The sequence below is a fragment of the Lacerta agilis genome, chromosome 12 (genome assembly GCF_009819535.1).
Source record: "Lacerta agilis isolate rLacAgi1 chromosome 12, rLacAgi1.pri, whole genome shotgun sequence".
Classification (NCBI taxonomy): Eukaryota; Metazoa; Chordata; class Lepidosauria; order Squamata; family Lacertidae; genus Lacerta; species Lacerta agilis.
The window spans coordinates 24,746,299-24,765,679 of NC_046323.1; the positions used below are offsets into that span (position 1 = coordinate 24,746,299).

The 19,381-nt window shown below is 41.7% G+C and overlaps 1 protein-coding gene across 1 annotated transcript in view; it reads right to left on the bottom strand.

Annotated features, from left to right (window-relative positions):
* The window catches only part of HDAC9 (histone deacetylase 9), a 416,015-nt gene that overhangs the window by 11,555 nt on the left and 385,079 nt on the right, over positions 1–19,381 (bottom strand). Inside the window, 6 exon segments of the mRNA XM_033164888.1 lie at positions 709–862; positions 4,698–4,734; positions 4,736–4,783; positions 13,205–13,255; positions 13,257–13,307; positions 13,309–13,339. Of these exon segments, the coding sequence (XP_033020779.1) occupies positions 709–862; positions 4,698–4,734; positions 4,736–4,783; positions 13,205–13,255; positions 13,257–13,307; positions 13,309–13,339 (372 nt within the window).

A 19,381-nucleotide genomic window follows, 5' to 3' on the forward strand; every position in this document is an offset into this window, starting at 1 on the left:
GGCTTGCCGATCAGAAGATCGTTGGTTCAAATCCCTGTGACGGGGTGAGCTCCCGTTGCTTGGTCCCTGCTCCTGCCAACCTAGTAGTTTGAAAGCAAGTCAAAGTGCAAGTAGATAAATAGGTACCGCTCCGGTGGGAAGGTAAACGGCGTTTCTGTGCGCTGCTCTGGTTCGCCAGAAGCGGCTTAGTCATGTTGGCCACATGACCTGGAAGCTGTACGCCGGCTCCCTTGGCCAATAAAGCGAGATGAGCGCCGCAACCCCAGAGTTGTCTGCGACTGGACCCAATGGTCAGGGGTCCCTTTACCTTCACCTTTACCCTTTTAAAATGTGGCTCTTGTCTGGGGTGTGTGTGTGTGTGTTTGGGTTGTTGTTTTTATTCTGATTATATATGTTGTGATCTTTTCTGTGAACTGCCCTGAGACCTCTGTGTATAGGGCAGTATATAAACTCTGATGATGATGATGATGATGATGATGATAAATGCACAAAAAATGACATGTGGAGCAGCCCAATTTCCTGAAAGCCTATCAATCCAAGGCAACTATAGAATGCTTCTCTGTCTCTGGTTGTTCCAACTTTTTCAAGGAAAACACATGAAGTTAAAACATGCAAAAAAGAGTCTGGATTATTAAAAAAGGTACATTCAGCCACACAACAGAAGTACGAAAACACTTGTCACTTGCTGTTCTAAGATTTTGCACGTACCTGGCATGTTCATGTGAGAAAGGCTGCTCCACATCCACCGAGAGTAAGGCCATTGCTGAGACTGCCTCTGTCTCCTCTGTTTCTTGTTTCTGAGTCTCAGCCAGCTTACAACTAACTGGCACAACGTAAGGCTCCACAGACTTCCAGTACTTGCCTAAAGAAAATACACCATAATAACTGTGCAGTCCCATAATTTATGGGAAATTTAGCTAGCATGGTGGTATAACCCTAGTAATTGCTTAGGTCCAACACAGAGTGCTTATAAGTGTGTGGAGTGGTTGCAACAGGGGATTTCAAACGGCTGTGATGAAGTTATGATTCTGGATCCCACAGTGCCAAGTTGGAAAGTGCTCTCTTTCCAAGGTCTGTGTCACAGCCCTTCCTAAGAGAAGTAATAAAGTGAAAGAACAGCACACAGTTTAATGAACTCTTAGTGTCTGGGAAGCTGGGAGCCGTTGGCTGGCTATTTCTAACAGTGTTAGCATTTCAGCATTTGCAAAATCGGAGATTTGTGAAATGGCAGGTACATTTAATGCAACCATAAACAGCAGGCAGTGGGAGAAAAAAATCAGAGACGACAGCAACTAGAACAGAAGTTTGGTATGCCAGAAGGTACTGTGCATCTGTGTTGCCAGAACAATCAGGTTTGTTAGTCCTGGATGTTCTTTTTGCCTCTAACCTCAGGGCGTGCACTAGAACAATAATTATTTAAAATGTAATATATGTACTGGCTGCTATGGGAGCACTGCGATATATTATAGGGTAGCTTAGAATAAGGCAGGCAAGGGAATATTGGTACTTATATAATGTGTGGAATTAAAAGCAAACCAACCCAAAAACCAACCCTGAGTTTTCAGCCTCCTGCTTATTGCAACATCAAAAGTCTCTGAAGCAAATTATCCAGTGGAATGAAGAACAATTGGTCATAAATGGTACATTATGCATGGCACATACTTATTTATTTTTATTCAGCAAGGTGTATATAACATTTAATGGATATCTCCAAGCAGCTTACGTAAAATGGTATAAAATATTCATTTAAAAATAGCAATAAAACAGGCTTTTAAAAAGTAGCCATGTCAAAAGTTACCAAAATGTAGATAACGCCAACGGTTTAAAAGAGCAAATGCACATAATAAGCGTCTGGATTGGCTTCCTTAAGCAAAAACAGTTTGAGCAGGTATCAAAAAGGTCACAATGAGGCTCCTGGTTACTATTAATAGGCAGGGAGTTTCAGAAAATAGGTGCTGCAGCCTAGTTATTCCAGGGTGAGCAAACACACTGCATTAGCTGGAGCCCAGTTCAGTTCTGTGTATACACATAGAAACTGACAGATGGCCTCAGATGGAGAACATCTTCCTGGAGGAACCCCCAAAACCCATTAACTTCTTTGAAAAATTGGTACCTTTTCAAAGCTCAGAAGCCAGCCTACAGCAACAAGAGGAGAAAGGAGCTAGAAAATGGGCACAAATATTTCCTGTAGTTTAGAATTCAAATTTGGGACTAATAAATTGTCAAGCTTGGCTTTTATATTTATGAATACAATCCCATATGGCAGAGTTGGGGGTTTCCTATGTCAGGATGAGCTCAATGTTGCTGGCTGGTTGGTTTTTTAATTCCCCTGACATGCTAAATATCAGGGTTGTATTCAAATCCAATAAAATCGTACCTTGTGACTCGAACAATTTGGCTCCTGAACGCCACAAACCTGGAAGTGAGTGTTCCGGTTTGCGAACGTTCTTTGGTACCCGAACGTCCAACGCAGCTTCCGATTGGCTGCAGGAGCTTCCTGCAGCCAATTGGAAGCCATGCCTTGGTTTTTCAAACATTTTGGAAGTCGAACGGACTTCCAGAACAGATTCCGTTCGACTTCCGAGGTACGACCGTATGTGTCTCATAAAACTGATGTGGTAAAGACACCTTAGGCCTTGGTGTGAGCCTTCAAATGCTGAGCTGGGTAGCTCTGTCAAGCAGTTTGCCATACCAAGAATAATCCAGAGATACCAAATCTCTGATAGTCCTGGAACATTATAGCATCCTATCCAGGAGACCTTGACGTAAGCTTGTCATAATAAAACAGGAGATCTTTGCTTTTCAATAGCAACCAGAGGACTTGATTATACTTCAATGATTGGCAGCAGCTCTCCATGTTGTCAGACAGAAGCTTTTCCCAGACTACCTGGAGACATCAGAGATTATACCTGGGACTTTCTGCATGCAAGACATATGCTCTACCACTGAGTTACAGTTCTTTCCCAATACTGAGTTGGACCATTGGTCTATGAAGCTCGTTACTATCTGACTGGCACCAGCTTTCCAGGGCTTCATCCAAGCCCTATGTCAAGATGCCAAGGATTGAACTTGAGACCTTTTGCATGCAAAAGATGTGCTTGTAACCCTGAGATATGGGGTTGAAGGAGTTCAACAGGTAGTATGAGAGATTAGAGATGAACTGGATGGAATTCTCTTATTTATGATGTAGCAAAGCTGAATCCTTTCAGGAGATTGTATCTCCTACATTCACAAACAGAAGAGGGGGACATCAATGGAAGCCAAGCATCAGGAAAAGGGCAATCTGTTAATCAACCGGTAACGTGATAGGAAGGTGGTTTCTTGGACATGAAGCCTCATGACCATTTGAGTTGCTAGCAGGATCTTACAAAACAGAAAAAATTTAAGGGGATTAAATCTGCAGCATATTATGTATCTTACAAATAAAAAAGATCCAAGTGATAGAAACTTGGCTTTTCTCCATAGTGTAAAATCCATCACTTTAAAAAATGGTGTATATAAAGCACCGAACAATCACTGGTCTGGCAAATTCTATTTTAAAACAAGCAGACAGAAACATTCTCTATTAATGGTGCATTTAGAGACTATAATCTCTATTCATTAAAACAAAACAAAAAATTAATAAAAAAGTTATATGGGCATTCCACAATGTTTCCAACAGAACATTCCCAACAGCAGTTAGTTTGCAATGACAAGCATTCAAACTCCATTATTTATGGGTTTCAGGGTGGGGGCAGTTCTTTGCTAGACAAACAGATTTGCAAGAAAACCAGATCTGTTGGCATGGGAATAATACCCTGCTCTGGCATAAAAGAAATGAACCCATGTACACCACTGGAGTTCTTGCAAGGGAATGAATAAAATAAAGCAAAACCAACTTTTGACTCTCTTCTTTTTGATTGTGACCCCCAGCCCACTCCAAAAACCAACAGAGTTAAGCAGCTGATTAATTGCAAACTGAACTGGGTGCAAAATTGAACGAGATTGGGATCAGACTGCTGGCACTCACAATAAAAAGAAGAAGAGATAGCAGCTTTTCAGCTGATACCCAACAGAAAGTCTACAGGAGCTGAGGAGCATCCAGTTTGGGATGGATCATTCCCAAGGGATGAAGGTGAAAATGTTCATGATTTCCCAGAGGGAGGAGGGGCAGAACTAGACAACAAAAGTGGAGGGGAACAGGAAAGCAATTCAAAAAGGCCAAAACACTACAGGACCCATGTGTTAGAGAGACTTGGAGAGAAAAGACAATGGGTGTGGCATGGGGGAGGGACCAGGGGGGTCATGACCCTGGGTGCAAAATCTTGGGGGAGGGGAGGGGAGAAGGGCGCAAACCAGGCTGGACAATGTTTTTCCAAACGGAGTCAGCTTTTATGCATCCAATTGCTTCATGCTGACAATATTAATACCTGCAATACACTATCACAATTACATTTTCTGGGAGCATCAAGCTCCTAAATCTCTTAGAGACTGGTCCAGTATGGGCAGGCTGTCCTGGTGAGTGCAGCTGCACACTTAGAGAGGTCTGTGCCGATGGAGAGAGGGAGAGTGTGCCAGGAAAGTTCCGTGCATTGATCTGCACATGGTGGGAAAAGTGAAGCGTGTACATTTTGGGATGTCCACGTATCTTCAGGACTGCTCAGTTAGTAAGAGCAAGTACTTTTTAAAAAGAAGAATGAACAAACCTTGCACTTTACTATGAATTTTGGTGATCTTTTGCAAAGAAGCCATGGCAATTTAAGTTTGGGGTTCGGTGGAGGATGTCCTCGGACAGGGGCTCCAGCTGCAAGACAGGAACAAATCAAGCGCAAAATGGTAAGAATTTGCAGTTAGCTGCACGGAAGTAAGGGCTCGCTGAAAACGCTTAAGCCTTGTGAAAATCTCAGCCAAAGAAGTAGCTAACATGTTGCGGGGATTCCTCCCACCAAATGAACAGGGGCTCAGTTTTGCTTTCTGTTTTTCAGCCATGTAATTGAATTCCAGGGGGCCTTTCCAGTGACTGCAAGACTAATCCACAGAACCTCTCAAGCAGGTGCATGGCTGTGCATTAGTCATTTAAAAATGCTAGTTATCTGGGCTATTTTTTGGTAGGTTTCTCACAAATCAAATTCCAGTGTGTCTCTATGTACAGCTGTAGGCTGAAACCAAACATTGTTGAAGTTGCCTTAGAACTTGAGAGGGCATGCCATTGTTCCCTTTCTTCTTCTTCTTATCCCCTTCTCCCCATAATTCATAAAAGGGAAACACCAGAAATTTATTTTATGCGCAGAAATTCCATACTATAAAATATCTGTTCGCAGACTTAAAAATGTGCAAACATTTTTCAAATGTTCAAATAAATGGAATAAGAAGTAATTCCATCAGTCCTTTTAATGGAAGTCTGATTTTATAGTTTTAACTGATTTTTAATTTATTTATTTTTAAAAAAAATATCTTGTAGGCTGCTTAGAGGTTATTGAAGTTAAGTGTATATAAATCCTTGAAATAAATTATATATATATATATATATATTATATATATATTATATATATATATATATATATATCTATACACACACACACATAAATTGACCACACACAAATTTGTCCTGAAGTTTCTTCATTCTGTATGTTATTTTGCAGCTGACATCTTGGGCCAAGATCAATTTACCATCCTTTGCACATTCTTGCCTAAGCGAAGATGTGATTTTGTGGCGCAAAGCAATTCCCATTCATTCATTGGCAACGCACTGGAACCTAGTTACGCAGAAAAGGCTTATATGGCTTTAGGAGCACAAATGCAGCATTTTATGGTGTACATGAGTTACTGCATGTACACCATGTACAAATGTTGTGATCACTTCTATAGAACCAATACACTCCAAAAGATGTGTATTTAGTCCCTCTCATTTCTCCTCCTGGCTAAATGAATGGTGTGATGACTGGCTTTTGGAGGCAGGATCTGTAAACACAGCTTGCTCTGCCATGGATAGAAACACACAGTTGGTTTGGGTCCATTGTGATTTCTTGGAATAAAGGAGGCTGCCTTATACCAAGTCAAATCATTTATCTGTCTAGCTCAGTATTGTTTGCAGTAATTGGCAAGGGATCTCCAGGGCTTCAGGCAGGACCCTCTCCTAGCCCTAACAGAAGATGCTGAAGATTGAACAAATGCAGATGGTTCTACCACTAAGCATCATCCCTTCCTCAAACTTCTGAAATTATGTTTGAGAATTCCTATCTATGGCATTAGACCGACGGTGGTTATTCACACATGCAAGTATCAGGGTTGCCATATGTCCTCTTTTCCCAGGACATGTCATCTTTTTCATGGGTATTTAAAATGAGAGTCGTCATAAGAGATCCACAGATAAAAGCTGAAGTTGGCAAATGTGTCCTCTTTTTGTTCTTCAAAATACGGCAACTCTAAAGTTGCCATTGCATGATGAACATACACGAGGGAAACAGTACTTAATAACAAATGGTCTACAGAGTTCAAAGAAAAAGCCTATCATGAAGGAATTGTTTGCATGAAGCATTTTGGACCTTCCTTTTAAAAAATAATAATAGTTTTTAATTTTTGGTACAAAACAAACAGATAAACAGGGAAAGGTACATCTATTGTCTCCACTTTCAGTTCATAGTCTTTTTCACAGTTTGTTTACATTTAGTGAGAGACACTTTTGTCATAGACATCTTGCATATGGGGAAAGGGTAGGGGTAGGGGGGAGAGATAGGGTATTGTTCTTTCGTTCTATTGCCTATTATTATTGTAGGGGTCTGTGTCAGCGTCAGTTCTGGACCTTCCTCTTCCCTGTACTGTTATATGATAATCTGGATGCTGTCTGTTGGTGTGAAAAGGGGTGAATGGGGAGCAAGGCAGAAAGGACCCCACTTTAGGATAAGGAAGTTCCCAGATTCTGATTAAAAGTTCCTCCTGTAAATAGTTAAAAGCTCATTCATGAGATGGCCTCTATTTTCTTGTCAGTTTCTGCTCCATGTCAGTAAAACCTCATCAGCCTTCGGAGGTAGGATCTCACACCCTATTTGACCCAGATAGATGCACTATGTTATGAAAACACACTAAAAATAAAAGCCCGCGGATTGTAGTAAGATATGTCCTTTTGAAGAAAAAAAGAGGGAGACTGTCTGCGTCAAGAATAATTTCTGATGGCAGAGATCCATTTTTAAAATAAAATAATCATTAAACTAAGTAGACAAGAGGGTGTCCCTGGAAAATATCATGAGACCCAGCAATGAACAAAAGGAATCACTCTGAAGCTGACAGACATAGCAGTGTCACCTTCACTCCTACACTTCTTGGCATTTTATAAGCTCCGGAGCCAAAGAGTGAAGGGGCGGGGTGGGGGGGGGACTGCAAAAGAAGTGGAAATACATCTTTATAAAAGAATTTTGCATAAACAACTGACTAAGGTCAGCGCAGGAGCAACAAAGCCGTTTGATGGATATGCCTTGAAAAAGATACACTGAGCAATATTTTTTTTTTCAAAGGGTTTTGAAGCCAGCCCAATGGCCTGTTGCATGCTTTCTTGTACTTGCTTCCAGATAAGTCGGTATGCACGGCGAAAAGGGCTTTCAAAGAAATGGCATCCCCGGTGCAAGCCAGGTGAAGTTTGCCAGCGCTTCACCGCCATGTCTTTACAAGCAGATGTGAGCTAAGCTGTATTATGGAGTTGTAAAATCCTTTGACCAGAAGGGAAATGGGCGAGGTGAGATACATGGTTAGACACATAGAAGGAAGGAGGTGCATTATACCGAAGAGAATCTATAAGGCAACTTCTTCCTTCTACTTAAGGAAGAGATAGAATTCGGAGGTAGAAATTCTGCTTTCAGTACAGAAGCTCCCTGGTTCAAGCCCCAGAATCTTTGGTTTAGAAAGACTCCCTTGTCTGAAACCCTGATGAGCTGCTGCCAATCAGTGCATACAATATATATGCTGGATTTATTCATCCTGTTCTCACATTGTCCAACCAGTTATCGATGGGAAGCCTACAAGCAGGAGTTGATTGCAACAGCACTCTCCCTATTTGAGATTCTCAGCAACTGGTTCATAGATGTATACAGCCCCCTGCCATTGAAGGAACCATATAGCTAGATGGACCAATGGTTTGACTTGGTAAAGGGCAGCTTCCTGTGAGTGAGCAGGCATTGGTCCATCAATCCAATACTGCCAACACCATTTTTTCTGGCACCAGTTTTCCATTGACTCAAGAGGTTTCTTTCCAATTCCCATCACTTGGGATCTGACCATGTGAGAAGCCACATATTCACCAGCTGCGCCGTTTCATCGAAAGCCCATTTTCTTCTTAGAAATAGGCTGATTGCTTCAATAAATTAGTTCCCTTAAGGCAAATTTACTTCGTCTTAATGATTTGATTAAATTGATTTTACCTGCATGCACATAGATGCAAAGTTTGGGGGAAGTACCGGTATGTATTTATGCCATTCTACCAGCATGCTGTAACATAAAACCATTACACCACCAGCACAAAACCCACCATGAAACCAATATTAAGCAGCCAAAAGCCCGCACCAGTTTTTAGCTGATTTTAGCTTGTAGCACAGGGGTAGGAAAAAGAAATGTTTGGTGTGTGTGTGCTGTTTTGTTTGTTATTATGTTAGGGTTTTTTTGTTTTTATATTGTAAACTGCCATGTGATCCTCGAAGGATGGTATTCAATATTTTTTTAATTAAAGATTTTCTTGGTTTACAAAGTGTATATAATGTCTCTCGTATTTTTTCCATAAAACATTTTTACAGATCAATTTTAGTCGTTGAGACATTAGGGAGAGGGGGGGGGGAAGGAAGTGGGTGGGAGGGTGGGGTGGGGAGATGATGTTTCTCTTTTCCTTAATACATGTAATAATTGTAATAATAATGATTGGCCGGTAAGACAGAAGTGGAATCCCTATCCAGCCAATGTCCTCCCTTCCACCAACACTGCATTAGGCTTCAAAGACCTCCAACTGGAGACAATAAGAGGTTGTATTATTATTATTATTTAATTATTATTATTATTATTATTATTATAGCTTAAAACTGTCCTGGGGGAGAGCATTTCTGCATCGGAAGGATTCCTGGCATTGACGTTAGAAAAATCACTCAAGTTCAGTCCAGTCTTCCAGATTTATATTACATTTGCCCTAACGAAAGGTCACTTCAGTCCAGTTGTATTTCTTTTTTGAAAAAAAGGTGTGTGTATATGAATAATAAATTTTGGTCGACTAATTCAGATGCTATGGAGGAAACCCCCCCATTCTGCCAAACGAGGGTCTCAAATTGCAGTCTAAAGCTATATAGCTCTCTGAAGAACTTGTTCCTTTGCAAGCCACTCTCTCTCCTCTCTCCCCCCAACCCCAATTAGCTGAAACCACCCGTTCCTTTTGTTTTGACAGATGCCAGTATAATGGATGTGTCCTAAAAAGTGCTAACTGAAGGCTTGGGGGGGTGTATTTTGCAGCAGCTTAATCTCCCCCTTCCTTTCGATACCTGAATTAAGGATTTCATTATTTTTATTTCAGAGTTCAGGGGGGATCCAATTGCTTAATCTTTTCACACCTCTCAAGAGGCTTTCCTCCTAAGAGGCAACCTATGGTGGAAGTGGGAAAGAGGCTTCTGATTAACATTTCCTTCTTCTTCTTTTAATAGCCATTGGTTCCTGTCCACTGATACAACTCACAAACCTGGACTTTGGGTACCCTCACATTCTTAATTAATTTCCCCATTGTTTGTCTTTATAAACTGATATAGATCCCTCCAGGAGGAAGCCCATGGATTCTCAACGGTATACTGAAACCTTTAAAAAAAAATGCACTTAGAAGTAGGTCCCACTGGTTTCCCTGGAATGCAAGTAAGTGTGATTTGGATCCAAGTTAGGTTTCTGTGTATTTTCCAAATTTGGGCTGCGAACCAAAGAACACATACTTGGAAAGCAAATACACTGAAATTAATGGGACTCCCTTCCAAGTCAAATGTATTTAGAGCTGAGGCATAATATTTCAAGGGGAAACAGGGTTGGTTTTGACCATCCAGGCAGTCGCCTGCAGCAGCAAAATTGAAGGGGGGCAGCCGTCATGCCAAAATGGCACGTGGTCTGTTGCTTTTTTTTACAGCGTGACTGACCTTCACGAGGGAAACAGGGTGGATCACTGCATCTCCTGCAGTCTGGGGAGCCTTTGGGATGATGCTGGGGGTGCCTGCTAATCTTAGGCTGGTAGGAATTTTGGGGCTGGCTCCAGAGCAGAAATGCAGGCACCCAAGAGCAATTGGAGTATGTATCATGCCTTGCACAAAAATTTTTGGGTTAGCTTTAGCTTGTCAGTGCATATATGAATTTCCTGTCCCCAAGAAGGTTACCTGGTCAAGCTACTTAGGCCTCCTCACCACTTCCACCTAGAATGCACGGGTCTAAGCGGCTTCCCTCTTGCTGTGTTCCTTTCCCGGGAAAACGTTCTCTTGAGCACAGAGAACTGCATGGGGTTGTTTAGTGAAGGCTTCAAACGAGGAAAGATACCACCTGTTTTCGGCGTACGATCTCGGGCCTCTTGGATCAGGAGCGCAATGGAACCCATATGCACTAGCAACCATCTGCAGAAAAGCCATTTGCTGTTTTCCTCTGATTGAAATGCTAAGAGCAGTTTTCCCTGGAGGAAGTGGCAGGTCAAGAGGAAGTGTGGATAAGGCATCCAAAGAACTCGGCCCTCCAGCTGTTTTTGGACTACAACTCCCTCATCCCTAGCTAACAGGACCAGTGGTCAGGGATGATGGGAATTGTAGTCCCAAACAGCTGGAGGGCCGAGTTTGGGGGTGCCTGGCTAGGCTTTGGACCTCCTGCCCCCCTCTAGAGAGGCCTACATCTACATCCCTAGATTGTTTCCACAGGCATCACAGAGTAGGGGAATTCCAATTATTATGTTCTCTTCTTCTTATCATCGTCATCAATATATTAATCACCTTCTGCACAGTCATCTTAAAGGGGATGTACAATAAAAACCAGCAGGGAACAGTTGAAAACACAAAAATAGCAAATATATTTCTTAGAAAAGTAAAACAATACAGAATGGACCCATTTATTCATCTGAGAAAGCTGGAACGAAAATATCTTCAACCGTTTCCAAAAAAGCACAGGTTAGCGGGTGGCTGTCATATCTTGACAGGAATGCTATTCCATGGAACAGGAGCAAGCAAGGCCCTGCTCCAAGTTATTGCAGACCATTGGCTTTTGAGATCCAGTGGTGGAAGTACCATCCCACCGGTGGATCTCCCTTTCCCCTGCATCCAATGGTCCTCCACACAGCCTCTGGCCAGCAAGAGTTGCAGCCCTAATCTGCTTGATCCACGAGAGTTGAAGGTGATTCTCCATAATCCAACAACTCCAACCCAATTCATATTAATCCATGTTTTATTTCTATGCTATTGTCGGAATATTTTTTCTGAACAATTCCCCCCCTCCCCCAATCATTCTTCTTCTCTAATTGTCATCCATTTCTTAAGTTGATTCTGTTTAATATTTATGCTTCATTCTTTTATTGGTGGGTTATTTGAAATTGAGACTGCAGTTTTTAATATTGAATTTTTAAATTTGTATTTAATCTGTTATTTTAATTGATTGTGTTTATGTTTTTTGCTGTGATTTTAATTGGTGTTAGCCGCCCTGAGCCCGGTTTTTTTTGGCTGGGAAGGGCGGGGTATGAATAATTTTTATTATTATTTATTATTATTTAAGTAGGAGACAACGCTATCTTCTTAAACTGATCGCATTTGTGCAAGCGACAATGCATAAAGCAATTTTTCTTCTCCAGCTCAGTCCTCCATTTGTTTATTTCATTTCTTCCACATTGTTGGGATTCAGGATGTTTTCCTTCCAGAGATTCTGAGACAAATTAATTCAAACAAGCTCTTCTTGCTGCTGAGTCTGGGACATTACATCTGCATGTCTGCCCGGCTCCCCATGAATGCTGCAAGGTCCCTGCGCATTTGACCAGTTGCTTGTTTTGTAGATCTTTGTGTGTGTACGGGTGTGCATTGTGGGGTGTGTGTGTGTGCTGATAGTAGCGTGGGACAGAGCCGCACACTGCTGCATTGACGAGTCCCAGCCAAGAACAACAAAGGCAAAGCAAAAGTATTCCAAAGCCCCCTGCATCATGTTTATGAATTCTAATCCTCAGCACATGAATAAATACGTCTGACAAACTGCAGAGTGCCTTAAAAAGGCCTTTCCTGACCTTCCTAATTTAAGCTCAATTGCGGAGCCGTGTTGAGAAGGCAGCATTGGCCTTGCCAGTGTTTTCTCAACTACGGCTAGTGCTCTGCTAGCACTGTTTGCAGAAGGGAATTGCTGGGAAATGAGTTCTAATTACCCAGTTAAGCACCTGCAGGGAACGGCATCTTCTAATTATGATAATGCGTGGCTCAATTTAACAGTTGTTGTTGTTGTTGTTGTTTGAAACATACTTTTCTGCTGGCCATGAAAGTTAGTGGATGACCAGTCATGTTTGTAACCTACTGGGCTTTTAGCTATTAAAATTTATTATTATATTATTATTATTATATTATTATTATATTATATATTATTATTATTATTATATAACATTAGTTTGGCTCCTCTTCCCACCTGCTGTACACTTTCCACTTGCCATCCCACATCTTTACAATGGAAGTAGAGAACCTCTGGCCCACAGGCCAAATGCGGCCCTCAGGTCTCTCTATCTGGCCCACAGGAGACCCTCCTCAGAACACCAGCCCTACTTGAGTGTTTATGCCTGCCTGGAATACACCCTTGAATTCTTCTAATGCTTCTTCTTGTCTGGATAGAGAGTGGTGCATGAACATGTGTAGAAAACAAGCCTATTATACAAAGGTACTATTTACATCCCTTAATCCACCCACTTTTGTCTCTGGCCACACTACCACCAGCATGCAAGTCTCCCTCCAAAATGGTAATGTGGCCCTCAGGCTGAAAATGTTCACCGCCACTGTTTTACAAGCTGATCATTGCAATCCACATTTGGAGATCTGGGCTTTGCTGCCACCATGTCAATTTTGTCCCAAACATACCTGGGTGACATTTTCATTCTACATTTAGGGCAAACCCACCCCACCATCCTGTCACCCTGATATCCACAACACTATGAATCCACCATGGCGCAGCACAAATATCCAGGAAGCATGGCATTGTTTGTCAGCATTTCGGCCCTACTGATTACCTCATTTCCAAGTAGGGCATTTAGACAGGCTTCTGAGGCGTCACAGATGGCCAGTAAGGTCATGTCCACCCTCCAAGACCAGTACCATGCGACCACCTGCGAGCGGTCAACAACTGTTGGATGAGGTGACCGAACCTAGCATGTAGAAAAACAACAACAACAACCATGCAACTCGTTACAGGAGAACAAGCACACATTAAGTACAATTAGAGTTTGTTATGCAATAACACATAGTGACATAGGAACATTGGCCACAAACCCAAAGTGGTTGTGTGCCACCATGATTCAACCCACATAATGACCTCTTTCTTATTCTACCGCTGCCATTGTGCCCACAGAAGAATATTTGTGTGTTTTCAGGATTGGGGACTTAATAATGCTCCATTCTCAAGGTTTGTAACACCACCTTTGTCAATCTTTATCAGAGATCTCTAGAATATGGATGGGGAATCTGTGGCCCTTCAGATGCTGATTGCCTATGTTGATTTCAACTCCCATCATCCATGATCATTTGCCATATTGGCCAGGCCTGATGGGAGTTGGAGTCCAACAGAGGGCTACAGCTTTCATATCTTTGCTCTAGGGTGCGATTTGTTAGAAATACATATTTCCAGGTTGCTCTTTTACCATGCTGTGGCCATTTTGCTGCTTTCAAATTACATACAGGATAAAAGGCAAAACTTAATTTGCAATTTAATCTCAGCTTTCCTTGGTGGAGAAAACTGGAGGGGTGGGGATACTTCTACAAAAGACTAATTTAGACAGGATAATAAAAAGCAAGGAAGGAATGGGATGTGAATAAACTCTGATGTTTTGCCAATTGTCACTTTTCTGTATTACCTTAAGGATCTATATTTCCATCTGTATGTTATACATACAATCTTCAGATGCAGAATATCAAGGCAGTGCAGGGGGTTAGTGAATCGTCTTTGTTGTATTACAGGAAATTAATGACTAATGGGCAACATACTTCCATAGACTGTTTAACTGCAAGAAACTTAACTGTTTCTTTTTTAACTGCTTCTGTTAAGAATGAAAAATTCATCTTCGTCAATATCTTTTTTTCAATTCTGAAACTGTATTAAATCAGACCAATGAGATCAAAAACATTTTATTGTAGTAATGCAATTTTCTAAAACTTTGGGGAAAACTTTCCTGCTGATTTTGTAATTATCTTCTGAAATTGTTTCATTTTGACCCACCATACAAGACTCTCTGCTGCAAAGATGATTCTGGAGGTGAAGCTCTAGTTTGTAGAAGCTTATACAAGAGTGCATCCTAATGTGCACAGTAAGAGTGCATCCTTAAACATGTCTCATCAGAAGTCCTGCATTCAATGGGGCTTCCTCACAGAGATGTGGATACAGGATTGCAGCCTTTAGGGCTAGCTCCAGATTGACAAAGCAACCACAACTCTGATCTGCCATACTGGAGGGGAATTGGATGGGTAGATGTTCCTCTGCCCAGATTTGCCTGGGCTGTGTTGGGCTATGCCAGCAGGGGGCCTCTGTCACCTTTGTGCTCACTTAAACTAATGGGGGGTGGGATGGAGGAGAATTTTGATCTTGTTTGCATTTTAATGAGTAGCTACCTCATTCGCACTTCTCAATTCAGTACATGAACTGAAATTTCTTTGAAATTTGCACATCTCTGAATTTTGCAAACCAGTTTTCCTTTTTTAAAAATCGTTTTTATGGGGTTTTATATATACATCCTTTATGACATATCTCTCTAACAATTTTCCATTTTTTCCTGTCCCCCTGAATTTCCCTCATACTTCCACTTTGTTTTATTTTCAATTATTCATCCTGTGTATTACTGCAAACCAGTTTTCCAATCAAAGAATGTGTACAAGAATGCATATGTTAGGGAAAAGTGTGAAAGAAATGCATATATTTGTGAAACTTGTTATTTCAAAAATCCACTATAGCAGGAGAAAAAACATGTCGAACTATGTATCTTAGAACTGCATACAAAAACGTGTATTTTATGAGAGATTTCACACTCAAACGCTGATCAATCTTCCTGAGAATTTTCGCAAGTTGCTTTGGACACGTGGAGAAATGAATTTAAGATTGTGAAAAGAGGAACTGATAGAAATTGAAATGATAGGTTTATTCCCCTTTGGTGGAGGCTACTGACAGCAGGAGCTAGTCCATACCCCCAAACTGGATGTTTTTAGAAGTGGAACTAGCATCCTGTTCTCACAGTGTCTGAACAGATGCCTGTGAGAAACCCAGAAGTAGGATTTGTGCAACTAACGTGGTCTGGATCCAACTCATAGGTACATCAGGACCTTTCTCTCAGCTTTTCGTGTAAGTGACTAAGACTCTACCTCTCAGGAACATGCAATCGGATATACAGAAAACTAACCGTATGAACATAATAACCCGTTTCATTCCAGTATATAACCTATGTAAACAATGATTGCCAAAAATGAGGCAACCAACCGTTTTCAAGCTCCTCCCCACCCCATCAAGGAAGATGGGAAGTATTGACCAGCAAGCGCTGGAGGACTACAGGTTCCCCATACCTGGTTGGAAGGTAAAGCTGTTGCCTTGCTCTCCTATACAACCACCAACAGATATGAACTTAGTGGGCAGAAATGAAGCCTAATCTATTGGATTAATGAGTGGGCATTCATCATCAAAGGCAGAAATGGCCCGAGGGGTGGGAATAAAAGTCCATCTGCTCTGTTATTTGAGCTATTCTGATTATTATTATTATTATTTAATTTATTAAAGATGTCCTTGGTTTACAAAAGTACGTGCATTGTCTCTTATTTCAGGTTGTAGAGTCTTTTCTACAGATCAGTTACATTTGATATGGGACATTAGTGTTGTATACAGAATAAGGTTGGTGAAGAAGCAGAAAAAGGGGGAGTGAGGGGAGGGGGTGGGTGGGGTTGTAAACATTTTATTCTTTCACTTAGTGTGTGTGTGTGGTGTGTGTGGAGTTGTTTATGTCCAGTGTCACTTGGGTAGGTTCTCTTTCTATTCATTTATTATATTACCTTGGTAATGAGGGAGGTTGGGAGGGCAGGACCAGGTTGGTTGTCCTTAGCCGGCTGCAGTAAGATTTGCTTGCATGCGCAGGGGAGGGAATTGTTGGGTCATTTGCTGTTGGTGGGTTCTTGTTGTCCTGTTGGGCTGTGTATGTAATAAAGGGGAGCCATATCGGGGTGAAAGTATCTTCTTCTATTTGAGAATCCTGACATTATGTGTATTTGTATTTGTTTTTGTATTTGTAGGTGTGGGGTTGGGTTTGTGTTATATTATGAAAATGCTAATAAATTCTGTTTAAAAAAGAAAAAAGAAAAAAAAGAAAGTATCTTCTTCTATTTGTCCCCGTGCCATTTTCAGTCTGTTGAGCTATGCTGTTTTATGATGTATTTTAGCATGATGTGCTTTGCTGTGTTCAACGATATCCCTATCTATCTATCTATCTATCTATCTATCTATCTATCTATCTGATGAAGTGAATTTTAGTCCAGATAAGTTTCTGCCGCAATAAATCTGTCAAAAAGTTAAGGGGCCACGAGACTACTTTTTTGTATGCTTTGCTGTAACTGACCAGCACACCTACCCGGTTTGCTGCCGTGGAGACTTACAATGTGCTTCAGGGCTTACTTCTGCCCACTCTCTACCACAATTTTTACTGGTGACATCAATGGAAGAAGTCATTGAGGAATTATGTCTCTGGCAGCTGTGGTTAAAAAATAATTATTATAATATATTCCCAGGAAGACCAGTGAAAGATATTCCCTGTAAAAGGTACCACAAATTATAATTCCCTGGGACAAACCACAGAATGTAAGCAAACAATTTGATTTTTTTCTTTTCTTTCATGTTAATGGAAGGCAATCTACTTGCTGATGCTTCCAGGGAATATCGGTGTGGAATATTTGTTGATGTCTCTGGAGACAATGCCAGATGTTTATTTTGCAAGGACAGCTGCCAGGACTCGAGTCTTCTTGGAGCTACCATATCTGAAGGGGAAGGCCAGCCTCATAATAAGGGATGGCCTGAGCATACTCAGTGGTAAGGGAAAGACACTCTGACCATGCTCAGAGACAACGTCTTCTTCACATTTCTCAGCACATTTGAAATTATTGCACTTCAGTGTATGGTCTGAAAGCACACGAGGCAGCCATCTTGCTGAGGCTGGGTGTGTTGGGTGGCCAGTTAGGAAGCTGCTACATTGGGTTCTGCAATGTAACGAAGGTGTTGTATAAATGTAAAAAACTAAATAAATGAATTATTAGGGTCCGGGATAAGCATAGTGAGCCCAAGTTCAGATTAAGCCCTAGAAAACACTCACGCAAACAACTGCACCTTTGGTTTACAATCTCTGAAAAGAAGAAGAAAATTGCCGTTTATCAATGTTCAAAGTTACCAGAATAACAATTGAGAATTGGGGCTTTTCTTTGGCCTAATAATACGTGGTTAAAAAAAAAAAAAAACCACAACAACCACCAGGTGACTTTGCTGCATGGAGTGGAAATGACTTTGCCCAAGAGCCCCATGGCAGCCTGTGGAAAATCTTAAGGCAGGCTTGGATCCTGCACGTTCCAAAAACCTTCAAAAGACATTAGCTTCCTAAAGGAAATCCCCCTGCAGTGCGAGAGGAGCAAAACAGTGGAATAGAAATCCCAGACATGCCTTTTGATGGGCTTCAGTTTGTGCCAAATGATTAAGAAAAACCCCAAACTTTTTTAGTTCTAATTCGGAGTATGACTTTTTATTTTCTAAGTTTATTTTTTCAATGTATAGTTTCTGCAATAATTTTTATTTATGGTTTGTATGCATATAAAATTAATAAAAAACATATTTGAAAAAAAAAGAAAAGAAAGAAAAAAACCCAAAGCGAAAACCACATAGTCACAAGAACTTGGGACAAGCAAGCTGTTCTTCTAGAAACACAATCAGGACAATCAACCTTCCAAACTCCTGTCAGATGAGGAGGTAGGACAGGGAGACGTCAGCGAGGACATTTTGCTTTCTTCCCCACGTCTTCTGAGTCACACGAAACCTCAGAAACCAGGAGCAGATCCTGGCCCTGGCCTTCCAGATGAGACCACGGACACTTTGTGCCAATTGGAAAAGTGGCTTCACAAATCCCATTTCCATTTGGGCATACCATAGCAGAAAGGAGGTGGGTTTCCCCCCCCCACACACACACACACCTCACCATAAGATTTATAGTAAAATGGCCTTTCTACGAACTGTGACAGTTTGGGGAAAATGTTAGAATGGAAATTCGTTTTCAATTGGAAAATCAGGTTTCCAGTTGAGCCTTAAATCGAAACCCCTTTCGGAACCACCAGTTTGGTGGGTGCCAATATTTGCCAGCCCAAATCATTATTGCGCATCAGGCAGCAGCTATGTTAGATCAGTCCCATCCATTTCAATGATCCACTCCAGAACAACGGAAGCTGAGCAGGTAAACTACACCTATGAATTCGCTCTTCTAAGTCCCTCTGCTGGAGAAGTGCGGTAGCTCGGTGGGCCTGGCACATGCTTTGTATTCGAAAGATCCCAGGTTTAGACATTGGAGTAGCAGGTAGGTTGGGGAAACAGGTATGTCTGAAACCCTAGAGAAGACTTCCCCTCCAGATGTTGCCCTCCAGATGCTATTGTACTACAAGTCCCACCATCCCTGATCATTTGCTGTGCTGGAGAGGACTGATGGGAGACATAGTCCAACACCAACTGGCTGCCCTAGGGGTCCACCCCTTATCAGTGCAGACAGTACCCGCTCTACGTGGACCGATGATCTGACTCAGTATAAGGCAACTTTCCAAAGTCCTCAAGTGGAGACTCCGAAAAAAACTAGTTCGGGGTGACAATGACCATCTTTAGGTGAGCAAATATTTCACTGTGGACAGAGGCACACCTAGGGGTTGGCGAAACTGGATCCTGCCTGTTGGACAGGCCCTACGGGAGTGTGAAAACCACCTCTCAGACTATGGGATGTATGGCATATCTATGTGTGGCAATGCACCGCATCTATCATGGCGAGATCAAAGATGGGATAAGCTTCTCATCCTACTCACACTGCAGCACAAAGGCTGATGTTCTGCTGTGTTCTGTTATATTCTGTTGGGAGCTGCCGCCCAGAGTGGTTGGGACAACCCAGTCAGATGGGTGGGAAAGATGATGATGATGATGATGATGA